The following is a 21,751-nucleotide window of genomic DNA, read 5'->3' as shown; positions in this document are numbered from 1 at the left end:
GGAACCACAACCACTGAGACAGAGAAGTCGAGCCAGATGGGGACCAAGAACTGACCATGTGGATATCACTGGTAACTTTGACAAAAGCAGTTTTTGTGAATAAGTGAAAAATGAAAGCTTGACTCAAAGACCTGAAGGGAAGCAGAGGCAGCAGGCATGGACAATTTCACATGTTTTGTTATCAACGAGAGGAAGAAATGATAAAAAGCTGTACAGGGATGTAAGTTCAAAGGGAAATTTTTGTGTGTGTGTGCGCCAGGGATTGAACCCAGGGGTGCTTGACCACTAGGCTAATCCCCACCCCTTTTTGTGTTTTATTTAGAGTCAGGGCTTTGCTAAATTGATGAGATTGGCCTTGAACTTGGGATCCTCCTGCCTCAGCCTCCCAAGTCGCTGGCTCCCACCATGCCTGGCTCCAGGGGAAAACTCTAAAAATAGAAGAAATAATGGCATGTTTGTATGCTGGTTGGATGGGTAATAGGGAGAATTTGATGACTCAGAGAAAAGTGGAGATAAGACACAGAAGAGATGTGCTTAAGCAGCAAGATCTGGCTTTGGGTCTGGCAGGTATGGAGGAGGAGAAGAAGACAGCATTGGGGAATTGGCATAGTGATTGGGTAGATGGTGGGGCTGCCTCAGAAGGAGAAACCAGATGGAGAGAATTGGGGGGAGCTCTAAAGCTTTGTATGGAGTGTGGCGACGGTCCCAAGGACATCCAGGAGTAAATTGGGTAGAGCTCAGCAGAATGATTTAGAAATTAGAAGATGAGGATTGGGGATGTAGATCAGGGTAGAGTGCCTGCCCAGTGTGTATGAGATCCTAGGCTTAATGCCCAGTGGCACCAAAAGAAGAGTCTCAGAATACATGGAGCTGGGTCCTCACAGGCCTGTTTCCCAGGGGCCAATGGATGACTGGGTAGTGGGGAAACCTCCAAAGTTGGACATCTGTGAGGGATCTGGGACTTGATAAGGGCAGGGAGCCTCTGGGGACATTAGGGGCAACTGCAGAGGCTGCTAGGTGCCTTCCAGCACCCTGGCTCCTCTGTGACCTCCTCCCTTCAGGCTCCAGGGGCAAAGGCAGGAAGTACTGCCTGAGGCTCACTTCCGGCTTCGCTGAGTGTGCTGGCACCACCTGGCCCCCCTCAGCACCCCCAGGGACCTTCCCACCTCTGGCCCATAGCACTTTCACTTCTCCCAGGTGCCCAGCCCCTGCCCCCCTGGCATGTGGAAGCACTCTGGTCTAGAACAGCACAGATTCCTCTGAGAGAGGGGGGCAAAGACAAGTGGGAGACAGAAGAAGGAGAAGATCCCAGAGAGAAGGGACCAGAAACCCAGAGAGAGGGAGACACAGGTGTGGGAACAGACTCATAAGAGAACAGAGGCTCTGTGAGAAGAAGCCAGCCAGCCAGAGAAGGACTGAGACCCAGGGAGAGAGGGTTAGAGACCTAGAGAGGTGGGGAAAAGAGACCCAGAGCAGGGAAAGGGGGACAGAGCAGATGCAGAGATGGGAAAGCTTAGCAGGCCATGAGGTCAGAGTGTCTGTGAGGTCGGTTGCTGTCCAGAGACAGCCCTGGGGTACTGGTGCCCAGACAGATGTCAGTAGATTAGGAGTCCCTGTGGATCCCCCAGCAGGAGCCATGGAGACCTGGGAGGGACCACCCACAGTGTCCTTGGTGACCACCAATTCCAAGGCCCCTCAGGTACAAGAGTGCGTCCTGGTGGGGCGGGTTAGAGAGACAGAGTCATCTCCAGTGAAGCGGACTGGGAGGGGCCCCACCCCTCCACCGCTGGAACTTCCTCTTTCTGTGTTCTTCCTCCTCTTGGCCTTTCTTTGTGTCTCCTCTCGGCCTCTGTCGCTCTGCCTGTCTCCCCGCTGCCAACACCTCTGTCTGGTCCATCCAGCCAGTCACTCTCCACTCTAGGTGAAGATGTCGGCGCAGGAGAGCTGTCTCAGCCTCATCAAGTACTTCCTCTTCGTTTTCAACCTCTTCTTCTTTGTGAGTTGCCTCGTGTGGCTACCCAGCCCCAGCCCCAGCCCCAGCCCAGCCCCATTCGTGGACCTCATATACCCTGTCCACCATCACACTCTCATCTTCCTTCCCCAGGTCCTGGGAAGCCTGATTTTCTGCTTCGGCATCTGGATACTCATTGACAAGGCCAGCTTCGTGTCGTTTGTGGGTGAGGGGGCTGGGGCAGTCAGGGAGGGCCTTCCTGTAGCAGACCTGGACCCAGCCTGCCACCAAGCAGCCTCCCGCGGTCTCCCTTATCCTAACGAGGCCAAGAATGCCCAATTCCCCAGGCAGATGCCAGCCTCACCACTGTCACTCGCTTCTCAAAGCCTGTCTTCCTCTGGAAAATGGGGTTGTGTGTACCAATAATAATAATAACAGTGACAACAATATTCATTTCTCAAGCTCTTCCTGTGTCAGATCTTGAACTGATGTTCATCAGGTCCTCCCATAAACCTTCCCATCTCTTGAGATTCATAGAGGGGAAGTCCCTTGTTGGTGTCACACAGCAGGAAGCAAAGGGCAAAATTATTATATTAATAGACATAATGAAAGTAAGCTCATATTTACTAAGTGTTTGCCTTGCATTAGGGTTGGGTTCAACTTATGCTCTATGTGTCCAGGTGCAATGACACAGTTATTCAGGAGGCTGAGGGAGGAGGATCGCTTGAACTCAGGGATTTGAGGCCAGACAGGCAACAGAGCAAAACTAGATCTAAAAAAAAAAAAACTCTAGGAAATAAATATCATTCTCTTGGCTTCCAGGGGTTTTAAGTGACAGAGGCAAAGTCACAGAACAAATGATGGGGCTGACACTATCAGTGTGAGGAGGAGTTAAAGGAGGAAAAGAGAAAAATGAAAGCCAAATAGAGGGACACAGATGCTGATGGGGGAAAACACAGGTGGGGAGACAGTAGGAGAAAGTCTTAGAAGAGAAACAGAGACTCAGGATGGGGCAAAGACGGTCCCAGAGAAAAGCAAACATTCAGAGAAAGGGAGGTCCAGGGCACAGGGAGAGGCCCCCAGGACACTGCACCGCACTTGGGTGGCTGCCTGGGTGGGGCATGGAGTTGCCTGGAGCTGTGTACTTGGGTCCACCATCACTGTCTCTCACTTCTTCCAGGTTTGACCTTCGTGGCCCTGCAGATCTGGTCCAAGGTCCTGGCCATCTCAGGAATCCTCACCATGGGCCTGGCCCTCCTGGGTTGTGTGGGGGCCCTCAAGGAGCTCCGCTGCCTTTTGGGTCTGGTGAGTGCCCTGCCCACTGGCCATCCTCAAGAACACTTCCCCATCGAAAAAGGCCAGGGGAAAAGGTCAGCCTGACCTCTCCCCTCTACTCACTAGTATTTTGGGATGCTGCTGCTCCTGTTTGCCACGCAGATCACCCTGGGGATCCTCATCTCCACTCAGCGGGTCCGGGTGAGCGCCTGTCAATAGCACCCCATCCCTGGCAGCTGAGTAGGTAGTGTGGGGTTTGCAGGAGTGGTGGAGAGATGGCGGGGGAGGGGGGAAGCAGATAGGCATTGACAAAAAAATAATCGGCAGAGGAAGATGGAAAGAAACAAGGATACTGAAAGACAGAGATGCAGATACAGAGGCTGACAGACACAGAGAAAGACACAAGGACATAGACAGAGGGAGGGAAATGCAGAGATCCAAAGGGAAAGTCCAGCATGGTGGCCAGCCAGCAGTCTCAGATATTCAGTCACTCCGGAGGCTGAGGTGGGAGGATCTCTAGAGTCTAGGAGTTCGAGGCCAGCTTGAGCGACATAACAAGCCCCTGCTGATGGAGGAGGGTGGGGAGGGAGAGAGACGGAGAAATAGAAGTCCCAGAAATGCTATAGACACCTAATGACCTCTAGAAATAGAGGATGACAGAAATGCGTAGAAAGAGATTCTGAGCAACAGAGAAACAGCTAACCATTCAGGGAGGAACCAAGTCAGTGCAAAGATATGCCTAGGAACCCATTGGCACTGAACAGCCTGGGAGGGGCTGGAGTGGGATGGGGCTGATGAGGCCCAGCCTCACCCACAAACTCTCAGGTGGAGCGAAGAGTGCAGGACATCGTGCTAGAGGCCATCCAAAACTACCATGCTGATCCGGAGGAGACAGCGGCCGAGGAGAGTTGGGACTATGTGCAGTTCCAGGTACATGAGCCCAACCCCGAGGTGTACCCCTTCTCTAGCTCAGTATTCTAACGAGGCTCAGTTCAGCTCGATCCGTCAAGGAGACTCCGCCCTACTGGGGCCAGCCTCCAGCTCCAGGGCTCGCTCATTCTAACCCCACCCCCCGATATGGCCCCACCCCCAGATAATAATATAACTGGCTCCAACATAGCCCAGTACCCCGACTCCGCCCTCTACCTCAAGACCCCGCCCTTGCCCTCACGAGGCGGCGGGAGTCCCAACAGCTCTGCATGACCCGGTGCTGGAACCTCTGACTCTGACAGATCCCAACCCTTGGAGAGACTCCACTCCCTAGATATGTAGCTCTGCACCCATCCACCTAACCCTGTGGGAGGCAGTCTTGCACCTCCGACGCAATCTCCGGTTCACAACGTGATGCTTTCTTCTAGCCCCAGGTCACCCCGTGACTCACATCTCTCCATGTTCTTAAGTGTCTCTCCTGGCCCTAGCCCTGGCTCCATCGCGGTCCCAGCCCAGCTCACCTTTCCCTGCCCAGCTCACCTTTCCCTGCCCTTCATGAACCACTCAGCTCCCTGCTCCCCGCCATGACCTGATATTCCTGACTGGTATCCCTCTTTCAGCTGCGCTGCTGCGGCTGGTATTCTCCCCAGGACTGGTTCCGGGTCCGCGTCCTGAGAGGCAACGGGTCGGAGGCGCACCGCGTGCCCTGCTCCTGCTACAACTCCTCGGCGGCGACCAACGACTCCGCAGTCTTCGATAAGATTATCTTCCCCCAGCTCGGCCGGTTCGGACCGCGGGCACGACCCAGGCAGAGTACAGACATCTGCGTGGTCCCTGCAAATGGCCACATCTACCGCGAGGTAAGAAAGGGTTGGAGGAGCTGTGGCTGTGGCTCAGCAGTAGAGTGCTTGCCTGGCACGTGCGAGGAGCTGGGTTTGATCCTCAGCACCACATAAAAATAAATAAATAAAATAAAGGTACTGTGTCCAACTACAACCAAAATATATATATAAAAGAAAGAAAGGGGCTGGAGCAGAACTAATTCGACCAGACTGAACAGGTGGGGTGTGGCATGGGGTGTCGCCTGAGGTGGGGGGCGAGAGAAGGGTGGGGCTTGAACGAACGGTACAACGGAGGGGCGGGAACCTCCAAAGGGGCGGAGTCTGATGAGAGGGCGGGGCCTTAACACTGAGGTCCAGGGCGCGGAGACATTTGGGAGAGGTGAGGCGGCTGTACAGGAGATGACTAGAGAATCCGAGCAACAGGAAAAAAATGGGTCGGTGTCTGAAAGGAGAAGGCCAAACTGGAGAATATTAGGGTTGGGCCTGAGGGCGAATCCTAGAAAGCTGCCTTTAACCTTCCCCTATACGTCCAGGGCTGCGCACAGAGCCTCCAGAAGTGGCTGCACAACAACCTCATCTCCATAGTGGGCATTTGTCTGGCCGTCGGTCTACTCGAGGTGATTTGGCTCCGCTCACACTCGCGATTGGCCCTAGTCTATAGACACCTACCCTTAACCCTAAATCTTCGGGTAACCTGGGAAGGACGCATGCGTCACGGAGTCCCGCCCCTCCTGGCTCTCGCGCTGCCGCCTCAGGATGGGAGGGGGCGGAGACCTAGCTTCGGTGAGCCCTGATTGGCCGTAGCAGGAAAGCCTCCTGTTATTGGCCACACTATCTCTCCCCTTTCCTCGCAGGTGAGTGTGGTGGTGCTGAGCTTACAGCTGCGGCGCAAAGCACCCCGCCGGGAACCCGAGCCACAAAAGCCGCATATGGGTCCGGGTACTTCAAGCCCTCCGCCCTGCCTTAGTGCCGACAGCGGTGGCGGTCGCTGTGGCGTCCTCACCAGCAGCGGACGTACCAGTGCTTCGTGGGGTGGATGGGGCATGGCCGGTGCTTGCCCCAACTGGGGGGGAAAAGTCCCGCAGGGCAAGCTTCCCATGGCCCTGGGGCCCTGGCGGCTTTCGGATCAAGAGGAAGAGCAACCTGATACTGGGAGTTCTAGCGCAGAGGTGGAGGCTGAGGTGGACGTAGAAGCTGAAGTGGAGGGGGAAACAGATGAACCTCCAGAATAAAGGACCCTAGGCTTGCTTCCGACCTGACTCCTTCTCGGGCTCAACCCCGCCGCCTCCCCACCTGTTGACACAGGGCTTCCCCTACTCATGGTTCCTGGACTCATCACTGCTGTAGCTCAGCTTATCATTCTCTAGCTCTCAACTTACCCACTTCTTCCTCTAGCCCCACCCATTTTCTACCTACCCCCCCCACACACACACACACACACAACACAGGAGCCTGGGAGCCTTATTTTCTTACCCTAACCCCACCCTCTGACTTTTCTGCTTCCAGGGCCAAAGTCACCCCCTCACCCCCTTCACTGGAAGCCCTTTGTCATCTCTGATCGAGTCTCCTTTCTCCATAGCTCGGCTTCATGACGCTCTCGATATTCCTGTGCAGAAACCTGGACCACGTCTACTACAACCGGCTGGCTCGATACCGCTAGACCCCACCCCGACCCCTTCAAGTGCCCTGGACTTGTAAATATTTGTTTCCCTTGAGCCCTCCACCTCCTCATTCCCTTGGGGACCCAGATGTCTGCCTGGCCACTGCCACCACCTCCCCAGGGGGACCTGGGGCTTCCTGCTCCACACATACTTCCTTTCCTTGACTCATCTGTTGGCCTACCACCTCCCACAAGATTATTTTTCACTCAAACCTCAAATAAATCCCCTACATTTTGGTAAAATAGCCTTATTCTTTGTCAGAACACAAACCAAAACGCTTTGAATGGGGAAAGCAGCAATCTAACCCGAGGCTCACATAGAAGAAGGGAGATGAGATTAGAAAGACGCACCCCTCTCCTTACCCAGCTGCGAAAAAGCCACAACCTAACACCCACGTATAAATACTTCGTTATATTTTTTAAAAAAACAAAATATTTGCAGGGCCCACCTGGCTCTGCACAAAAAGGTTAATCCTCAATTTGTGACATCACAGATCAGAAGGGGGGAGCAGATATTTAGGGGAGGAGACAGCTGGAAAAAAGGAAAGAAGACAAGCCAATGTGGAACCAGGGCCTGCCAAAACATCCAGAAGAGAGTTAGAGGCCAGGAAACCAGTGGTGTACCTGGGGGTTGTCTTATTCCTGTCCCCAGTCCCTGATGCTCAGGAGATTCAGACACCCCCTGTGAGGTCCCAGTACTGGGGTCTATCTTCAGTCCTGGTTTGTTCAGCTCACCAAGCAGGTTTGGGGGTCCTTTCTAATAGGAGACAGTCCTTGTTGTTCAGGCCTCTGTGGTCAGCCCCTTTCCATCACAGCCCCCTTCCCAAATAAGAATCGTGAAGAGAGCTGGAGGGTCCTTCCTGGGAGGAAGGTGTTCTGGGGTTGAGCCAACTGTGGGCTCCTTCTTCAGTCCCTGACCAGGCGGTAAATGTGGTGCTGGGCCCCACGCTCACTGGTGGAGACCTCGAAGACGTAGGCGGTGCAGAGCAGCAGTTCCTGGGTATCTCTGTTTGTCACCACCTGCCAGGGAGGCCAGGAGAATGGGCTTATGCTTAGAAGGATCCCTGGGGCCTTCCCAGGCTACCAGGGGACCCCCAGCAGGCCTCTTTATCACCTGCCAGTAAACCACATTATGTTCCCCCAAGTAAAAAGGTGCCCAATGGGTCAGGTTCCCTGGACAACAGGGATTGTCCCTAAGCTGAGGATCAGCAGTGGAGAGGCCTTGAATCCTACCACGTCATATTCCCCAGGTTTCAGAGATCTCCACCATGTCATAGGTAAAGAGAGTCACCAGATGCCCCAGTCAACAGGTCTCTACCTCAGCACATCCCCCCAAATTAAATGGACTCCCTTTAGCTCATGATCCCTGAGCCAGGGTAGATTCCCTGGGAAACTGAGAATCACCTTGAGGTGTCCCCCATGTCAATTTCCCCAATGAGAGGGATCCTCCTATGTGAGAGTGCTGTAAAGTCCCCCATCAGCTCCCTAGGGGAACAGAGCCTATGAGCTAAGGGTCGTCTCTGGAGTCCCTATTGCCTCAATTTCCAGGATGAGGGTTCCCTGTGGAGCTCCCTCTGCATCAGTCCCCGGGGTAAAGGGATCCCCTAAGCTAAGGATCTGTGGAGAGCACTCTTCTCTACGTCAGGGCCCCTGTTCCAGCCAGACCCCACCCCCACATCACCTGGAGGATGGTAAAGTTCTCAAGGACGCTGTTCATCATGTATCGCTCGGGCAGCTGCCGCAGCTTGTGCAAGAAATTCACCAGGTACTCGCACATAGGTGAGCGCAGCAGACGGTACACAAAGCGCCCGTCCTCTAGCTGGGCCCGCTCCGTCTGAATGGGGGCAGGGAGTGGGGAGGACAGTGGCTAAGACACACACAGGGCACCTAGGAATGGGGCCCAGCATGCCCCTCAGATGCCACACTTACTTCCACCGCTGTCTCCCCTCCAACAACCCACTCTCAGTGCCCAGAGACCAGTCACTGAACACTCAGTGTCTTCTGACATAGGATCTGAGCAGGCAAACCAGAAACCCCTCCACGTCCTCTGAACTCCCAACAACCTTATTGGACCTCCAAACCCTCCAAGACCCTTGCCCCATGATACTTACAAACTGTACTTGAAACCCCCAAGGTCCCAGCAAGCCCTAAATGTGACTTCTGAACCTCTTTGCCCTGCAAATCCTTCAAATCCAGAGTCTTTTGAATCTTACTGACAATCTTCACACCTTTCCACCCTCAAAATGCCCCCTATCTGTGGCTTCCAAAGCCTGTATTCGCTCCAAGCTCACACACTAAAACCCCCAGAGGCTGCGACTGCTCCCCACACCCCACACCCCACAAATGCCTGTGCCATCATGGCTCATGGTCTGTGTGGCATCCCCAGAGGGGAGATGGCGCCCACACCTCCAGCCTCACCTCCACCTTCTCCACCACCTGCTTGCCAAAGGAGCAGACCTTGGAGGAGCAGGTGAGGGTCATGTGCTCCAGGCTCTCGTACTGGCTGCTCACTCCATAGAAGCCACCGCTGCTGCCGCCACTGCTGCCAGCCCCCGCCTCCTCACCACTTGGGCCCCAGTTCAGGTCCGCCTGGGAGATGGGGAAGCACAGGGTGAGTAGGAGGGGACATCTTTATAAACCCTGCCCCAGAGCCTGGTTTCCTGTTGCCCCTGTAGTTGTCCACCATCTTCCTCAGCTTTCAAAGTTCCCGTATCTCCATGAGCTGGTTTCTGGAGAAGACCCACCCATCCCATCAGTGTTGGAAAAGTCTAGGTCCTCAAAATGGTCCTGACACTCTCTCCCCAGTAGCCAAGGAATTCTGGAATTCATATTTTTCCCCTTGAAGCCCTAACATAAGAGTTCAGCCCCTTCCAAGGGCCCAGTTACTAAGGAGGCAGTTACCCCTAGCAACAGGTTGAGACCCAATGGCCTCCCTCAGAGCCCTTCACTACCTTGGTTGCTAAGGTAAATACTACTCCCTAGCAACAGGGCTGGACTCCTCTCCAGAACACACTCCAGCACTTTCAGCTGGTGCTCCCAGGTAAGGCCCCCTCCATCATCCCAGATGCCAAGTGTACAGACAGGTGGTCAAGTGTCATTAGACCAGGAGGGGCCTAATGAAGCCTGAGTCTGAGCCACCTCCTTGGGAGGTAGAGGATACCTCTCCTCTTCCTAACTTTAAGTTGTTAACACCTTGCCACGTAGGTCTCCTCAAAAGCCTGATTCCATCCTCCATCCTGGCAACAGGACCCTGTGAAGCCAGGCAACACCCAGCCCTTATCAGCAGGCTTCCTAAGTAGGTGTCTCTCCAGACCTGGGAGTTGGTGGGGCCTGTCTTAAGCCCTAACAGTGCCCAAGATCTCTGCAGCACATACCTAGAGTCATCTTGGGCCTTCACACCACAAGTCAGAAAGCTTTAAAACGATAGTCAATCATACCCAGCAAGACCAGGACAGCTCAAGGCCCCAGCAGGCTTTCTCCTGAGAGACTAGATCCCTCCACCACCCTGGTTACCTCAGGAGTTAACATCCCCTTGAAATTCAGAAAACATTTGTTGAGCCCCTGTAGTGTCAGTTATTGTACTGGACACCAAACCAAATAGGCCTAAAAAACACCCAAGATGGATCCTTAGTCACAATTATATACAGTCATCCCTTGGTTTCCATGGGTACTAATTCCAGGATTCCCCATAGATTCCAAGGTCTGTAGACCCTGAAGTTCCTCATATAACCTACACACATGCTCCTGTATACTTTAAATCATTTCTAGGTGACTTATAACACCTCATACAATGTAAATGCTATGTAAATAGTTGTTATACTGTATTGTTTAGGGAATAATGACAAAAAAAAATCTGTATATGTTAGCACAAACACAACCTTCGTAGGCCTAACTACATTTTCTACCTGCAGCTTGATGAATCTGTGGATGTGAAATCCAGATACACCAAGGGCTGAGTATGCATAGCACCTGGTATCAGGTATAATAAATGTCCAATAAATGATTGTTAAATACAGAACTTTACAAAGCCACTCCCCAGCTCCTTTAGTCACTTCCCCAGGGCAAGACATTCTCTAGCAATCTGGTGGAAACTAGCAAAGTCTCAGTCCCACCTATAGAGACCAGAATCCTCCACAACTCCATGGGCTAAGGGAGGTGGCTGTTCCTTAGCAACAAGGTTGGTGTGGTCAGGTGGGGCCTGGCGTGACCTGAACGTGGAAAGCCAATCCTAAGACATATTAGTCCCATGACTGGGGATGGCAGCCTAGCGGGTTCTGGGGAGGCTCAAGTGCCTCCATCCTGCTCCAGGGGCTGGACTCCTCAGCATTCCTTCTTGCAACAGAGACTGACACTAAAGCCCTGAGGACTGACCCATAAGGCCCAGGCTGTCCTGAGAAGTCCTGAGACTCTTCCATCTAGCCAGTGGCCTTAGCTGGGATGTCACATGGTCTTTAAGCACTTTTGGTTTTGCTTCCAGAACTCACCCAGAACTTGACCAAGAAAAAGGCATGGGGAGGGCCTCGATCATACAGCTCCCGCAGACCACCCTTTTTCTCAGGAAATTTGTCGTAGATCTGCCGGACGTCCACACTCTCCAATGGCGGTGCTCCAGGACTGGGACAATGCTGACTGATGTGCACAAACAGGTGCCTCTGGTACTGAGGAAGGCCAACCGTGAGTGGGGGGTGGGGAGTGGGCTGGACTCCTGACCTCACTGCACGAGGCCATCCCACACTGTCACCATCCCCACAGCCCCTACCTGGTGCTCCACACTGTTCACTGGTACACTGTTCACACCCATCTGCCCCAAACAGCACTCCCAGTTCCTGGGCCCCCAGCACGGCCTCCAGCATGGCCCCAGTCTCCACTATCTCCCCTCCATCTCATTCCTTGCAGGGCTCTCCAGATAGCAGACCCTGGCCCTCTCTTGTCCATATCCTTTCATAGCTTCCTAGTGCCTCCAGGAAAAACTCACAACCCAGCCCTGTATACAAGTGCTCATGAACATTCAATGGATGGATAGGTGGTTGGATGGATGGATGGATGGGAATCCACATAGTCCATATCCAAGACTCCCTATCTGACCCCATTCTCATGATTTCTTAATTTCTCCCATCTTCTCCTCCAGTATAAATCTTCTGTCCATCTTTCCAGACCCAAGTTAATCAAATCTGCCTAACTCCGGAAGCCTCCTTTGATCACAGTCAGACAGGATCTCTCTACTCCCATCCTTTCTATGGTTCCCCAACTGCCCTTAAGAGGAAGCAAGCTGAAAACCAGCAGCACCCACCCATCCCCAGCCTCACCCCCTCCCCACTACTCTATTATTTGTTTCCCTGGAAATTCCATGCTCTGCCCATCTCTACGCCTGGAGCATCTAATGCTGCACACGGCAAACCCCTATGCAACCCTCAAAGCCCAATTCAATTACTGTCATCTCAGGAAGCCTTTGCTGACTCCTGGGGAGAATTATTCCTCAGTATTTCCACAAAAACTGAGTTTCCTCAATGCCAGCACATACTCATTATTCAACAGACATGCATTGAGAAACATGCTGTATGCAGACATTATTTTGTCCTGGCACTACAAGACAAAGTCTATGACCTCATGGATTTCACAGTTTACTGGCAGGGAAAGAAAACTTAAAAATCAGCCTACAATTAATGTAAATTTCAAGGAGCAATGTATGCTATGAAAAGAAATCATAATAAAGAAGCTGAAAGTGATGGCACCTGAAATTTCCATCAAGTGGTTTGGGAAAGCCTATAAGAAAATAAACTGTCCTGAAGGTATGTGATTATGAGTCACGACGTGGTCTGAGGTTTGCACATTCCAGACAACAGGAACAGCAGGTGCAAAACCCTTAAAGCAGGGGTGGGCCAGGTGTGTTCAAGAAAGAGCAAGCAGGTTGGTGTGGCTGGAGCAGACTATGAGAGGACAGGAGGTCCAAGCAGAGAGGGAATGGAAAGGTACAGATGTCTTTTTTTTGGGTACCAGGGATTGAACTTAGGGGTACTTGACCACTGAGCCACATCCCCAGCCCCCCTTTTTTTTTTTTCCTTTTTTGTATTTTATTTAGAGACAGGGTCTCACTGAGTTGCTTACCACCTCGCCCTGTTGCTGAGGCTGGCTTTGGAACTCATGATCTTTCTGTCTGTCTCCTGTGCTGCTGGGATTACAGGTGCGTGACACCGCACCAAGCAGGTGCAGATCTTTGTGGGCAACTGAACGGACTTTAATTTTTCCCTCAAGTGGCATGGAAAGATTTTAACCTAATCCAACTCAAGTTTTAGCAGCATCACCACTTACTGTGGTTGATGATTCCATTGGTGCTTGTGTGGCTATGGGTTCAAACTCCTTTTCACTGCACTAAACTACATTTCCCAGGTCCCTTTGCAGTTAGCTGGGACCACATGATAATGTATTAGCCAATGGGATGTAAGCAGACTTGATCAATGCCACATCCAAGCCAGAGGCAAAAAAAAAAAAATACCAGAATAATCTTGCCTCTCTCCCTTCCTCCATCTGCTGGCCAGATGCAGAGAATCCAGCAACCGATTTTGAAGTCCTAGAAAATGGCAGAACCATAAAATGGAAGGAGCCTGGATCCCCAAATCACCATGTGGAAGATTCCTGCTGAATACCTACATTGAAATATGAGTAAAAAATGTCTATGGTGTTCAATGCCTGAAAGCTGAGAGTTGTTTCTTCTAACAGCCAGCCCATCCTGACTAGCACAGCATCCATCTTCATCCTATCCAAGGAGAAATCTGAGCCCCCAGCAATAAGATCTGCTTCTCCAGGTTCCTAATGTATATTTCAAAAACCTATCAAACAGCAGGAATTCAAATGTGTTTGGTGAATGAATGAATAGATGGATGGATGATGTCCTGGGGAGTTTCTCTGATCTTCACAACCTGAGACCCCATGACCTTCCAGTTCCTTTATGCTAGTGGTTCTCAAAATGTGGTCTCTGGGACCAGCTGCCTCAATATCATCTGGGAAGTGGTTGGCGATGCAAATTCTCAAGCTTCCCATCTAGATCAGAAATTCTGGGGGTGGGGCCCAGCAGCCAGTTTCACACGCCCTCCATTCAGGGAAGCACCACTCTATGCATTCCCTCCCCATCACCCTCAAGTTCCCAAATCCCCCAGTGACAATCCCAAAACCTCACTCACAGAGTCAACTGCATCGGGTGGTTCCACAAAGGCTGAGAACTCCACCAGCTGCAACCGGGCAGTGCCCAGAGCCCGAGCCTGCCAGGCTGGGGGTGATGGGGCAGGTGGAGGCAGGGGTGAGAGGGCTTGGGGAGGCTCGTACCCTAGAGAAAGAGAAGAAGAAACAATAAAAATGGCTAACATTTACTGACTGTCTCAGGCACTGTGCTCTCTTGCCTGCCTCCACTTAGAAGCTGAAAAAGCTAAATACTCACTTTCCCAGCCTCCCATGCAGCTAGAGGTGGCCATGTGACACAGTCCTGGCCAATGAGACGTTAGGGGAAATCTGCTGGGGGGCTTCTGGGAAGGAGTTTCTTCCTGAATAAAAAAGACAGAACTTTGGGAGGAGAAAGTTTTTGGCCCTGGCCAAGTCCTGCTTGAGAATGTGATGTCTGGGGTTAGAGAAGCCATCTAGCCACAGTAAGACAGAGGCCAAGGGAACTACAGAGATGCCAATCCTGATATTGTTGAGCTGCTGAACACAAAGGCAGCCCACCTGCAGAGTTGTTATGTGGAATCATTAAAGCCTTTACTATGTAAGGCACTAGTCGTTTGGATATTATATTACTTGCAGCCATAGGTATTGGACTTGCTCTTTCACCAGTTAATGTTGATGTTGAGGGTCACATCAGCATGGACTTCTGAAAACCATCTTGGCTGCCAGGTGGGAAATGGAAGTGCCATTGAAGAAAGCAGATGGACGTAGGTCCTGGTGCTATCCTAAGAACCCCTAGATCCAGCCATGCCTGAAGCCACAATTCTGGACTATATGTTAATTGAAACCAGTAAATTCTTTTTCTCCACTCTATTCAGTTTTATTTGGGTTTCTTTCTCTTGCAACCGAAAGAATCTTGACTAATACACCTCCCAATGTCTTATAAACTAGCACGTGGCAGAACACGAACCCAGGATGTTTAGATACAGAAGCTGTGCTCCTAATCATTGCAAATTCTGCCACTTACCTTTCCAAACAAACACCCTGCCCCCGGCCAGACACCCTGCCTCGGTAAGAATGTGTTCCCTGACTAATGGAAGGTTGAAGGAGAGACCTGGGGTCAAAGGTAGAGAGGGCACACAAGGAGAGGAAGATAACAGACTCTTACCTGGGAGGTCAGTAGATGGGGGAGTCAGTGACAAGGAGAACGGTGTCTGTGAGAATGGCTTCACGCTAAGGGACAAAGGAAGCCAGGGTCAGCAGAGTGGAGAGGTGCAGGGAGGCAGGGACTGCAGACCCTGTGCTAACACATTACGTGCATGGTCTCATTGAACACTCACACCCAATGAGGTAGGTGCAATTACTGCTCTTCTCATTTTGCAAATGAGGAAACTGAGGCACAGAGAGAACAATCAACCTGCTCAAAGCCACACAGCTAGGGTGAAGTGGAGCCTGGACTCAAACCCAGTGCCTTTCACAAAATGCCAGAAAGAGAAGAGAAAGCAGGTCTTAAGAGATGGGAGAAGACACAGAAGATGGAGGGTTTTGAGAAAGGAGAGATTGAAGGGTGAGGAGTGTTGGAAGAAATGACTAGACATCCAGCCAAAGGCCAGGGTGGCAAGGCAGAGCCGTCCAGTGGAACTTTCTGTTTGATGGAAACGTTCCATGCAATGCAGTAGCCACTGGCCACATGTGACTGAGCAGCAGCGTGGCCAGCGCACCTCAAGAACTGAATTTCCACATCATTTAATTTTAATGTAAATAGCCACCTACGGCTAATGGCCATAAGTTCAGACACAGCCCCAGAAGCCCAGGAGAGAGGGTGGTGAGGAAACTTGGGAGTCAGAGGTCAGGAGAGAAGTCAAGGGTCAAAAGACCAGGATCAGAAAGGAGCTCCAGGGACCTTCGGACCCCACCTCCCGGGCCCTCTGCCCCAGTCCTTGTCGTTTCAATTCTGAATGCTAAACTCCAGTGCTCTGCTTGTTGACATGATTTTTTGTCATCAGGCTCATTCCTCTAATGCTACCTTCTCAGAAAGGGCTTTCCTGACCCCTGTCTAAAACAGAGCTCTTGAGGCTGGTGGGTGGCTCAGTGCTGGAGCTCTTGTCCAGCAAGTGGGAGGCCCCCCCAAAAAATAAACAAAGTAAATAAAATAGAGCATGTGTACCCTGCTTTATTTCTCATAGTTATTCCTTTTCTTATTAAATCTTGATTTTTACATGTTTACTGTCTATCTCCTCCCCTCCCCAACTATATAAGCTCCATGAAGATGAGGATTCGGTCTCCCTTGTTCACTGTGGGGGTCTCAAAACTGAACACAGCACCAGGCACTTTATAGGTGCTCAGTAAATACCTGACTGGCCATTTGCTAAACACTGGCATCTCTCACTTCCTGGATCTCACCACTTCCCTACTTCAGGGCCTTGTCACATGCTATTTTCTCTGTCTGAAATATTCCCACCCCCATTCTTTACCTGGTTAAGCCTTCCTCGGTCTTCAATGTTATCTCCTCAAAGAAATCCCCAGAACTTTCTCCTCCAACCTAGAAGTTCCCGTGGTTCTTCACAGCACTTCACACATCTCAATTTCATGTTTTTATGTAGGTGATGATTTAATTAACATTCAGCACCCCAACACACACTTGAATATCGGCTCCATGAAAGCGGGGAGCCAGCACTCAGTACGGTGCTGGTGAACGGCCCCTCCTTAACGGCTTCCCCGCAAACCTGTGATTCCTTCAGCACCAGGGACTTGTTCTGACATTCTCCTCTGTCCACAGTTTAATGTCTCCACTCCCAAACTGGATACCCCAGTCTGTCACCTAACCCTTTCTCTGCCAATACCCTCAACACTTCCCTGGGGCCACACTGCCCTTCCAATACCCAGGCTGGTTCCACTGGTTCCTCTCTGGGATGGAAAATGCCCTTCCCATGAGTCTCTGGAACTCCCCTCACCAGTCCCAGCAGCCTCTGGACATACAGAGGCTCCTAACACTCTGGACTTTCAAGTGCCTTCCCATGAGCCTCTGGGAAGCTGTTTTCTCATAATATCCTCCAGGCCAAAGCCCACTCCTCTCGCAGGCTGCACATCTCCAGACAGCCCCTCCAACTCAAGTCATCAGCCTCCTCCCTCCGTCCCAGCCTGACAGGGCCTATGGCATCCCTTCTCTTCTGGGCTCCTGCTGCCCCATCCCCTCCCCACTAGCCCAGCTCAGACCCGGTCCTGAGCACTTCCTATATGCAGGTCCTACGCTAAACATTATACACAGGTTAAACTCATTTATCCCAACAGGGTTAAATCCCAACAAGGGTGTGAGACAGGTATTGTTATTGCCCCCATTTTAGAGATGAAGAAACTGAGGTTCTGAGCACTGAAATCACCTACCCAGGGGCCCATGAACAACAAGGAGCAGGACGAGGATTCACATCCAAATAGCTCGGCTCCAGAATTTGTGTTCAAAAGAGAGTTGGAAGGTGTAAGGTGGGGTCATAAATGTGGAGGGTGGGGGTCAGGTGCCAAGCCAGAACACAAAGTACTCACTCTGGAACATTCCAGGGTGGGCCAGAGCCCCCTGACCAAAACTGGAAAAGTTCAGTGGCCTAGAGAGAAGACAAAGAAGGTGGGGGGGGTCAGGGGGTCCTCTGTTGGCAACTGCAGGCCCACCCCTCCAGCCCAACCCCCACAATTCCCAGCCTAGGCCACCTGAGGACCGGCAGGACCCAGTTTGGCCTGTAGGGAAGGTGCTGAGATGAGCTGGGCAGAGGACATGGTAGCCATCGTCTGGAAAGCCTTGTCCTTAGAAACCTGGTCCTGGGGGGAAGTTGAAGGTCCATATTAATGGGGGACACCAGTCAACACTACCAGGGGGGGACAATAATGAGGCGGGGCAAGGATGGGAGACACAGACCCAGGGAGTCAAGGCAAAGGGTCAAAGGAGTTAAAGCCCTTTCCCCAGTGCCCTCTATCCCTCCTGGTCTCCTTAGGGATGGGACAGTTGGCTGGGGTAAGTGTATGTGGGAAATGGGCAGGGGCACTTACCACATTCAAGGCCTGCACAAGAAGTGAGGGAAGGTTCCACAGGAGGAAAGAAAACACCACTTAGGAAGGAAGCCTGGACTCCCCCACCTCCCTACCCTACCAGCCTGCCCAGCCCTGGCACCCTGAGCTGAGCAAGGGGGGAGTGATGGATGGATATGGATCAGCATGCAGAGGTGGCCAGCCCTAGAGAGGAAAAGGACTTTCTGCGACCAGAATAAAAGACCCTAATGAGAGTTTCTAAGTCAAAAAAAAAGCCGGAAATAGAGGTTTCCAGATGCCCAGGCAACAGGAAATGAGAATTACAGAGCCCCAGGGAATAGAAGGTAAGTGTTTCCTAATCCCAAGCAGAACAGAGAGGGAACAGACACAGTATAGATAAGGCCGGAAGCAAAGGTTTTCGACACAGAGAGAAAGGAAGGGAAAGCTTCCTGGTACAAAAAAGAAAAAATGAACAGGAAGTGATTATCTCCAAGTCTAAATGAAGAGGCAGAGAAGAACTCATACCCAGAGGGACAGAAAATGAGGGCCTCAGACTAAGAAGAAATAGGAAATCCAGAAGACAGAAAAAAAGAAAAAGAAAATGGATATGAAAATCTCCAACAGGAAATGAAGCTTTCTGAGCACAGAAAGAACAGCAGGCCCCATGGGGGCTGGAGATGTGGGGATGAACCAAAGGAGTCAAAGAGGAGGCCCTCAGAGCACAGGAGGGGAAAAGCAATGAGATCATCAGGAAGGACCAAGGGCAGAGGGAAGAGGGACAACAGCACTAGCCTCTGGGGAGTCCCCACAGCCCTGCCTTCTTCCCCATCCCAAGCTCAGGCTCCTCCCTTTCTCAGGTCTCTCCCTATCCAGGGTCTCAGTACCCCCAGTCTTCTGGGTCTCCCTCCCCATCCCTCTGGGTCTCGGCCCTTCCCCCAGGTCTCCATCTGCCCCTCAGGGTGTCTGCCTGGGCATTTACCTTCAGTTTGGACTGGATTTCCCTCGATTTCCTTCGAGCCAAAACCTGGATATGACTAGAGACCTGCAGGTATTGACGGAGAAGCAGACTGAGCTCACAACCACCCATCTCTGTCCCCCCCTTCCTTCCCTCAGGTGCCCCACAGAGCTGCCAGCACTTGAAGGGGGACAGGCAGACCGGTCATTTCTGCAGTATTCAAACACGTGGTGCCCACAAGCTGTTTTTCCCAGGAACTCACTAATCTCATCTTTCCTGACCCAGCAAATCCAGGCTCCTGTCCTGTCTTCATCCTTCCCTCTTTGACTTTTTCCTGGTCTCTCTGGCTGCTTCTAACAACTGCTAGGGAAACTGCTGCCAAGCAGACAGACCAGGCCTCCAGACATGCCAAGGACACAAGCAAAAACACATGAACCAGAGCCTCCTTTTGAGCCTGAATTAGCCCTAAAGGGACAAGCTGGCCCCAGACAGAAGCCCAGAAATGGGTTCTGAGACCTGTTTGCGAGTCCGGGTCTTCCCTGTTCTCAGCTTGATGTAGCGGGCAATCAGTTCATTACGACCTGAAGAGTCAAATTAAAACAGAGTTAGACCATTAGGGGAACTTCCCGACAGAGTGAACACCAGGAAAGAAGAGAGTAGCAACAGTCCCCAAAGGGTTATAGCAAGCTGGGGGGCTGGTCTCCTCACTTCTATGGGGCAGACTGCCTGGGAGTACATCCCATCCCTGCCACATACTAGCTCTGACCTTAGGCAAACATCTTGACCTTCCCAGGCCCGCTTCCTCACCTGTGCAAATGGTGATGCTGGTTTCTAACTGAGAGTCACTGGGAGGGCACAATGCATGTTTACAGGGACAATGCTCAGAGCTCCATAAGTGTTGGCTACTGTTATTACTCTGTGGGGGTCAGGTCAAAAGACACTGCAAACTCACCATACATCTTGCCTTCATCAGACAGAATGATTTTCCGACGGCCACATGGCGGGTAGATGGCCAGGGCTTCCTGGAAGCTCTGCTCAATGTCTGGGCTCCAGACACCCTCTGCATCTGGGCCCCCGTCTCCCCCAGCCCCCTCGCTGCCGCCGGTGCCCTCTTCACTGCCTTCCTCACTGCCTGTCCAGCCGCTGCCATCGTCCAGGGGGGCCCCAGCCCGGGGTTCCCCCATTTGGGCCTGGAGGAACACAGAGCTCAGCGGCCTTCCTCCCACCCAAAGAGGCTTGCAGCTGTGAGGGCTAGGAGTCAGACCCCCGAGCCTGAGGGAGGAGAGCTGGGTCCTGAACCCCTCCCTGGGTCTGAGGGAGAAGGGCTGGGGGTAGGACTCCTAGGTCTGAGAGACGGGGACTGGGCCTGGACCCCTGGGTCTGAGGGAGGAGGGCTGAGGGCAGGACTCCTGGATCCTAGAGGAGAAAGGGGATAGATTTCTGGGGTAGCTTAGGAGAGCTGTTCTCCCCTGAGTTTCCAGAGGAACTTAAAGATGAAGTTAGGAATACCCCAGAGTAATGCCAAGGGCCATGAAGGTTGAAACTCTGGGTGCAGATTACTGGTTTTAAAGAGAGGAGCCGTGTTATTGTCGAAATGGAGAGTGGTGAAACCTTCTAGTCCCATCCAAGAACAGGTGCTAGGATGCCAGCGGCAGCTGCTAGAAGAGAAGGGGGAGGGGCATCGGCCCAAGGCAGGCTGTGCATAGACCCAGAGAGAGCGGGCAGAGACCAGAGTGAATGAGACACATCCAGAGAGAAGCGGACTGACATCCAGAGAGAGGAAGAGGAGGAGGAGGTCAGAGAGAGAGGCAGAGAGATCAAATGAGATAGGAACAGAGACTAGGCCGAAACTGATACGGAGGCCAGGAAAGAGCCACAGAACCACAGGCTGGGGGACGGGGAAGCCCACAGAACCACAGGCTGGGAGCCAAGGGCACCCACAGAACCACAGCCTGGGGGACAAGCCGCCTGGCCATCTGGAGTGCCAGAACAAAGGGCCCAGGCGTCCCCTCCCCCAGCTTCCCACAACCCCCGTCGGGGAGGGGCTGGCCAGTGAGGGCACCTCCCCTCCGGCCCTCGGCCCCGCCTCCTCCCCTCCCCCCGCGCCATGGGCTCAGATCCAATCCAAGTTCCCAGTGACTTTCCGGAGGCCGGGAACAGGGAAAACTTTTTCCAATACAGCCCGATCCCGCCTCCTTGGAGGCTCCACGTCTTTCACGACTTTCCCAGGACCCCAGAGTCCCAGGTTCCCATCCCCCTCCTTCTTCGGACCCTGGACCCGGGGCGGAGGCAGACAAAGACCCCAAGCCGAGTCCAGTGGCGCTGCAGCATTCAGGACCCCTGTAGGCCAAAATCCCAGCCCAACCCTCCCCCATGTGGCCAGACAAAGGGACGGAGGAGCAGGGTAAGAAAGATACCCCCTAATTTACCGCTCCAGTCCACAAATCTCCGAAAAGACAAGAAAGAGCATCCAGGACTCCAGATAGTTTTTTTCCTCTACCACCCAGGACCCTTCCTCTTTGGTAAGGGAGATCAGACGCCCATAAATCACACGAGCTCACCAGTTTGGTCAGAAATACGCAAGGGGTCTTTCTCGCTGCAAAGGGACACCGCTCACACTCACGCACCGCACGCCCGGTGCCTGGGTCCGCAGCTCTCAGCCACTCCCGCGCGCACACTCCCAGACCAGACCCGTCAACAACACCCTAACTCCCTCGAAAGTTCCAGCTCCACACTTGGGCTCGGTCACGAACGCAAACTCGGGCCCCCAGGCAAAAAGAGGGCGGCGAGCAGTTGCGAGATGGTCCCACAAACACACGCCTCACTTCATCACGCATAACTTCCCACCCCAACTCACACACCCCAAAGCAGGATCCCGACTCCCGCCGGCGCCTTCCTACCTCCCGGCCTGGGGCTGGGGAGCCGCGGGCGGGCGGGGCGCTGCAAGGGAGAAAGTTGCCGGGAGCTTT

At 52.6% G+C, this 21,751-nt stretch overlaps 2 protein-coding genes across 8 annotated transcripts; one reads left to right on the top strand and one right to left on the bottom strand.

Moving 5' to 3' along the window:
• Positions 1-1,808: 1,808 nt before the first annotated feature.
• Positions 1,809-6,901, top strand: Cd37 (CD37 molecule). 2 transcript variants are annotated; one of them, XM_071604670.1, is made up of 9 exons: positions 1,809-1,996; positions 2,105-2,177; positions 3,132-3,256; positions 3,353-3,427; positions 4,052-4,156; positions 4,777-5,016; positions 5,532-5,615; positions 5,853-5,937; positions 6,578-6,901. In XM_071604670.1, exons 1-9 carry the CDS (start codon positions 1,928-1,930, stop codon positions 6,694-6,696), a joined length of 975 nt encoding a protein of 324 aa, XP_071460771.1. In that variant the 5' UTR covers positions 1,809-1,927; the 3' UTR covers positions 6,697-6,901. The 2 variants fall into 2 exon arrangements, with proteins under 2 accessions (XP_071460771.1, XP_027776294.2); XM_027920493.2 differs by lacking the exon at positions 5,853-5,937 and having other exon boundaries at positions 1,812-1,996.
• Positions 6,902-7,055: 154 nt separating this feature from the next.
• On the bottom strand, positions 7,056-21,741 carry Tead2 (TEA domain transcription factor 2). 6 transcript variants are annotated; one of them, XM_027920490.3, is made up of 13 exons: positions 21,683-21,741; positions 19,735-19,972; positions 19,299-19,363; positions 18,807-18,869; positions 17,849-17,860; positions 17,513-17,620; positions 17,351-17,409; positions 14,979-15,043; positions 13,837-13,979; positions 11,143-11,316; positions 9,077-9,247; positions 8,340-8,492; positions 7,056-7,678 (listed from the first exon to the last, which is right to left on the bottom strand). In XM_027920490.3, exons 2-13 carry the CDS (start codon positions 19,964-19,966, stop codon positions 7,565-7,567), a joined length of 1,359 nt encoding a protein of 452 aa, XP_027776291.2. In that variant the 5' UTR covers positions 19,967-19,972; positions 21,683-21,741; the 3' UTR covers positions 7,056-7,564. The 6 variants fall into 6 exon arrangements, with proteins under 6 accessions (XP_027776291.2, XP_071460767.1, XP_071460770.1 ...); XM_071604666.1 differs by having other exon boundaries at positions 21,644-21,703; XM_071604669.1 differs by having other exon boundaries at positions 9,116-9,247; positions 21,644-21,703.
• Between the last annotated feature and the right edge of the window lie 10 nt (positions 21,742-21,751).

Source organism: Marmota flaviventris, chromosome 18 (assembly GCF_047511675.1).
Source record: "Marmota flaviventris isolate mMarFla1 chromosome 18, mMarFla1.hap1, whole genome shotgun sequence".
Classification (NCBI taxonomy): Eukaryota; Metazoa; Chordata; class Mammalia; order Rodentia; family Sciuridae; genus Marmota; species Marmota flaviventris.
This window is presented reverse-complemented; position numbering and strand designations above follow the sequence as displayed.

What these genes read in the sequence shown, in the direction of transcription:
- Tead2 (XM_027920490.3), bottom strand. Translation starts at nt 19,966, where the DNA reads ATGGGGGAACCCCGGGCTGGGGCCCCCCTGGACGATGGCAGCGGCTGG. An exon ending in CCACCCTGGAATGTTCCAGA is followed by an intron (nt 15,044 to 17,350) that starts GTGAGTACTTTG and finishes TTTGTCCCTTAG; the next exon opens with CGTGAAGCCATTCTCACAGA. An exon ending in CCCATCTACTGACCTCCCAG is followed by an intron (nt 13,980 to 14,978) that starts GTAAGAGTCTGT and finishes CTCTTTCTCTAG; the next exon opens with GGTACGAGCCTCCCCAAGCC.
- Cd37 (XM_071604670.1), top strand. Translation starts at nt 1,928, where the DNA reads ATGTCGGCGCAGGAGAGCTGTCTCAGCCTCATCAAGTACTTCCTCTTC. An exon ending in TCCGCTGCCTTTTGGGTCTG is followed by an intron (nt 3,257 to 3,352) that starts GTGAGTGCCCTG and finishes TCTACTCACTAG; the next exon opens with TATTTTGGGATGCTGCTGCT. An exon ending in TCTCCACTCAGCGGGTCCGG is followed by an intron (nt 3,428 to 4,051) that starts GTGAGCGCCTGT and finishes ACAAACTCTCAG; the next exon opens with GTGGAGCGAAGAGTGCAGGA.